The sequence below is a fragment of the Apaloderma vittatum genome, unplaced genomic scaffold (genome assembly GCF_000703405.1).
Source record: "Apaloderma vittatum isolate BGI_N311 unplaced genomic scaffold, ASM70340v1 scaffold23576, whole genome shotgun sequence".
Classification (NCBI taxonomy): domain Eukaryota; kingdom Metazoa; phylum Chordata; class Aves; order Trogoniformes; family Trogonidae; genus Apaloderma; species Apaloderma vittatum.
The window spans coordinates 53,632-58,763 of NW_009723668.1; the positions used below are offsets into that span (position 1 = coordinate 53,632).

At 46.4% G+C, this 5,132-nt stretch overlaps 1 protein-coding gene across 1 annotated transcript in view; it reads right to left on the bottom strand.

Moving 5' to 3' along the window:
* Positions 1 to 1,655: 1,655 nt before the first annotated feature.
* Positions 1,656 to 5,132, bottom strand: part of LOC104276052 (ATP-dependent DNA helicase Q5-like) — an 8,951-nt gene continuing 5,474 nt past the window's right edge. The window contains exons 8-13 of the mRNA XM_009872217.1: positions 4,938 to 5,078; positions 3,870 to 4,543; positions 3,573 to 3,651; positions 2,419 to 2,670; positions 1,861 to 1,933; positions 1,656 to 1,756 (exon numbers count right to left, since the gene is read on the bottom strand). Of these exons, the coding sequence (XP_009870519.1) occupies positions 1,656 to 1,756; positions 1,861 to 1,933; positions 2,419 to 2,670; positions 3,573 to 3,651; positions 3,870 to 4,543; positions 4,938 to 5,078 (1,320 nt within the window). The remainder of the gene's footprint in view (positions 1,757 to 1,860; positions 1,934 to 2,418; positions 2,671 to 3,572; positions 3,652 to 3,869; positions 4,544 to 4,937; positions 5,079 to 5,132) is intronic.

A 5,132-nucleotide genomic window follows, 5' to 3' on the forward strand; every position in this document is an offset into this window, starting at 1 on the left:
CAAGCCTGAACCAGCCTGTTCAGGAGCTCCTGATTTACAAGATAAACAAAGCATTTCTCAAAAGTTCACCCAGGCAGCAGCTGAACTCTGTAAGCCCTGAATTCTGGAGAGATGGTAACCCCACTTAAGTGGTTGATGAAATAGAATTTCTAATGGGAAGGTAAAATAGAAGCCAGCTGGCAACAGCTGAAAAAGATTTCTGTTGTGTGAAAGGCTTCTTTTAAAGCCTTTTGTCTTTCAGTTAGCAGAGCAAGCTGAAGATGAAAGTGACTTTTGAGTTCAACATTTCCAGGTTCTCTTTCTGGTTCTAGCTGGAGAAGTCTCGCAGCTGTAAAGGGCTGGAGGTGTCTGCTGGCACATGCTTCCCATCCCTTCCACCCCAGGCTTGCATTTATTAGTTGTTCAGATAAGAAATAAGTTTTCATGTCTATGTTCACAGTGATGGAGTCTTAATGTATCTTAGATCAATCTGTGCGATTGAGTGGTAAGAAAAAGCTTCCAAGGAAGAGTCCACAGCAGCTATAACATTGTTTTATTGTCAGTTCCGCACATAACCTTCAGTACATTTAGAAAATATATGTCTATTGAGTATAGTGATCCAAAACCCTGTTTGGCGGTCTCTTAGGCTGCAGATTCCACTAGCAGCACTAGTGCATGAGGCCAGAAGCCTCTACAGGCATGGAACAAAGACAGAACCCAACAACAACCCAGCAGAAAGGACTTGTGCCAAGGAATTGGGTTATTTCAAGCCCACTGATAACCCTAAGGTTCAGGTCCTTATATATACGTATAGCAGCAGAGGCACCACAGTGTCCGTTTGAGGGCCATAGCCGTACCTTTACCAGTTGTAACAGCAGCATTGCCCTTGATATTGCAGACTGTGGGTGAGGCACAGGGAGCAAATATGGCTTTAGGGGTTACAAGCAAACGCTGGAAAAGAGTTGGCAGCCTTGGTGCCACTACTGGAGAGGTTAACACTGAAAAAGCATCACAGCTTAAGTTAAAGGGCAGACAGAACAAGACAAAGTAAAAAAAAAAAAAGTTCAGATTAAAAGAAAAAAAATCTGAGTTTCTCCACCTTCAGAAAGTAGGCATTGCCTGCACGGTAAAAACAAAACACTCTCCACCTGCCCTTCAAGAGAAAACATTCTATCCAGGAACTCAACCATCAAGTTCGTCACTGGCAGCCCTGAGCAAAGCATGTGAATTTGTAGTGTAAGGCTTCTGTTGGTAACACTGAAATAAGAACTAAGAGATCAAGGAGCAAAGGGAGGAGCCATCTAGGAAGCAAGATGCCATCCCAAAGCAGAGTCCTAGCAGGAAAGTCTGGGCTCTTCCCAGTCTGCTGAAGGGAGTAGAGGTTGGAGACACTGCAGAACATCTGAGGCAGCAGCCCCTAACCAACACAGCAGATGCAGACAAGACTTCAGACCTCTTACCAAGAGGTACTAGAGGGCTTCAGCACTCTGGTTACTGGAGAAACTGCCCATAAGTTCAGAGAAACTGGTTCCTGGAAGTGCATGTCAAGTGAGCAAAAATGCAGTGGAAAAAGAAAGCTCACTTCTTGAGTTTCATGAAACCCTCCATGGCTGAGTTCTTCAAGATCCCCTGGTCCCGCTGCTGGAGGAAGGAAGACAGTGAACATGATGCAAGGATCAGCTCTCTGAGCTTTGCAGCTCTTGCCAGTCTGTCTCGCTCTCACACCTGACCCTTGTTTTGAAAAACTCCTTGATGAGTCTCTGTGCTTCCTCCTTCACTGCAAGAGAGGAAGCACCACCTTTGAGATAATACCTAAGACATCTGCTCCATGTAGCATCAAAGAACCCAAGATCTGGGTGCTCTCCCCAGCTGCCAACTCACCAGACTTGCGGGCAGGGTTCTTCTCTTCAGTCAGTAAGTGAGACAAGTGCCGAGCAAAGCCCTTAAACAGATCCTGCAGAATTGGGGGAGATAAAGAGCAGAAAGCAGACATGGGTTACCTCACCGGAGTGTTTCCATGTTGGCACTGGCTGGCTGTTCAGATTATAGCAGTGCTGCAAATACACCTGACCCTGCAGCGCTGGAGAAGCACAAGCACGCACGTGCTGCCTTGCAGAACACATCAAGTAAACTACACTGGGATTGAACCTGGTCTGTTGCTGCTCCACAGGTGGGAGTTCTTAAAAATGTGCTCGAGTTTAGTGTGAAAACACGAACAATCAAAACCAAGTATAGAACCAGTATGATACCACTCTAAATCACACACAAACCCCTTCTTGTGAGAGGTGAGTTGCTGCACCTCGAACTGCTGAAAAAACACATACCAAGATGTGACTTGGAAATGAAATGTGTGCAGATCATCTTCCCCTTCTTAGAGCCCCAGATCACCAGGGAGATGCCGCCTCCTACTGCTAAAGAAGGTCTTGAGCTGTGCCCTACCTTGGAAGCAAATTTGCCCCCCTTGTAGAATGGGGTCAAATATTTGACAACGATGTCTGCTGTCTCTTTGAGGGACGCGCCTTTGGTCACTGGCTGTACAGTCTTGTTGGTTGCTTCTTTATCACACTGTGATAAGTTTGGATCAAAAGTCACCTTCTTCTTTGCTGAACCAACACTTTTGCTTTCTGGCTGGGACAGAATAGAAGATTTTGCCACTGTCCGTAGCCGCTTCGTTGCAGGTCTTTCCGTATCCTAGAGATGAGACAGAAGAAAACCAAAGCCACCAATTCCTGTGGCAGGGGTACTCTTCCCAGCAGGCACTACCCTCTTAGAAACCACCAATTCCTGTGGCAGGGCTACTCTTCCAAGCAGCCACTACCTTCTGAGAACATGAATTTTTGCAGCATCCGGCAGGCTCCCCTACAGTGAATACCTGCAGGAATCTATGTAACACAGTACACTACTTCCTACACAAAGGGACTTTGAGAAAAAACATTTAAGACTACCACATTTAGAATCAGCCTATGCTTTTATTAGAGCAGCTAATTGCTAGATCCCATCCCATACGGGAAAAGATTTCCCAGGATGTCTGCTGAGAATACACACTTCAGGAAGAATCAACCACTTCAGGAGTGCCACGCTCCCATTCGATTTGAAAGAGCAAGAAGACTGCACTGCTCAGAAGAGACAGCTCCCAGGCAGTCTCAGATGCCAAATGCAGAAACAGAGACTGGCTGGCAAGGAAGGCTGTGACCACGGCTCACTTCCGAACGGTCCTGTGCGTCACCAGCCTGTGGTCATCCCCCTGACTTGAGGAAACAGTTTGCTAATTATAGCTTACAGATCTGGAGGAGGTGGAGAGACTCATTCCAGGCAAGTCATCAGCAAGGGCACAGTCACACGAGAAGAGGAAACAAAGCAGAGTGGAGGCGAAGCTTTCCACTGTAATCTGAGTTGCTGGCACTGGCCCAGCGGGGACAGGGGACACCTGACACAACTATGGTTCTCCTCTCCACTGCAATTGCAGCTGGGCCCTCCCCAGACAAATAACATCAACAGGTGAAGTTCAGACCAGGAGCATCACGCCCAGAGAGAAACTTGGCACAAGATGAGCAGAAGAAATAGAGGGAAGTCAGCATCCACTGAAGTCTTACCTCATCTGACACTGGTCGCTTCCCGCTCTCACCTTCCCCAACAACAGTTAGCTCAGCTTCTGTGACATTTTCAGCGACACTAGTGGGAAGAACGGAGAGAAGGTCAACTTTAATCTTTCCACGGTGAAGATATTACTGCATTCTCTGTCAGTGGCCATGAGACTCTCCATGGTAAAGCAAGGGTCTCCCTCACGGCCTAGAGATCTAATACGGATTCCCAGTTTCCAGGACAAGGCTGGTGGGGCTCTGCAGCTCCTTAACAGGGCAACATAGGGAGCAGAAAGGCAGAGATCTTACCTGGATTTTACATCCATTTCTTCCTGAAGGATTTCAGATTCAGCAGCCTGCTGGGTCTTAAAATCCTCCTCTCTCTCAGTCAGTGTTACTTCTGTGTCTCCCAGTTCTTCATTCTCTGCCTGGGACTGTCCAGTCACATCTTCTCCCAAGACATCTTTGTTTTCCTGAGGTATTTGTTTCTCTTCACACATGGTTTGAGAAGAAACCTGAGGTAGTGTGCTTGCAGAACAGCCATTTTCCTTTGCTGAGCTGCAACTTTTGCCTTTAGACCCACCTTTGGGGAGGGAGAAAAATTTGGAAATATCCTGTGATTCTTTTTTAGCTGCTTCTGCGAGCATTTGCTGTTTCTTGCTAGGTTTGGACTTCTTAGCCGGGCTCTCCAAAAGGGCAGCTTTTGTGTCTGGACTGAGTTGCTGTCCCTTATTCTCAGGAAGGAGGACTTCTACCCCAGCACTCTCACACATTGCTTTGGTTCCTATTTCTTTCTTCTGGAGAACAACATTTTTGGTGTCCAGTTCCAGACTGCAGTTACAGTTGCCTTGCCCATTTGTGCAACCTACTTCTTTCTTGACAGGCTTTACGTCACTCTCCTCCTGAGTCTTCAGCAGCTCTGACGCTGTCTGAAACAAGCTAGATTTCTTTGGAAATCCTGCTCCCACACGCTTGGGTTTGAACTAGAGAGAAAGGGAGAAGAAGGGATTTTGGATATAGAGCATGAGGAAGGCTCTAAAACTGACTTATCATCATAACCATCAACTGAGACTTCAGGGAAATGGATCAGGTTAAAGTCATAGGCCTGCCCTAAGGAAACAGACAGCGTCCTTGGTTAGAGCAAGATGAGAAAAATTTTTTTATAGCGTATGGCCTGCAGGTAGATTATATTTGCTAATAGAAAATTGCATGACCAGTTGACTCCAAAAACTCCAAAACCAAAGGACACACAGGAAAAGCAATTACAATAGAAATATACCTCTGTGGCTACAGAAAGGACTTAAAATAAAATGACAAAAACGCAGCTAGACAAAGCATACCATCCTCTCCTTACCTACCCCATCTGTACTCACTCACCGAATACACCTGGGATGCAGGGAGGAAGTTCTCTTCTGCTGGAGACCCAGATTTTGTTTCTAAGCTGCTGTTGCCACCAGTTCCAGACCCAACAACTGAGAACAACTCTCCTTGTTTTGAGGCTCTGTTGATTTCTGCTACCTGAAAAGAGCACAGAAATATTCGCTAATGGCCAGAAAACTTTACGCATTCCTG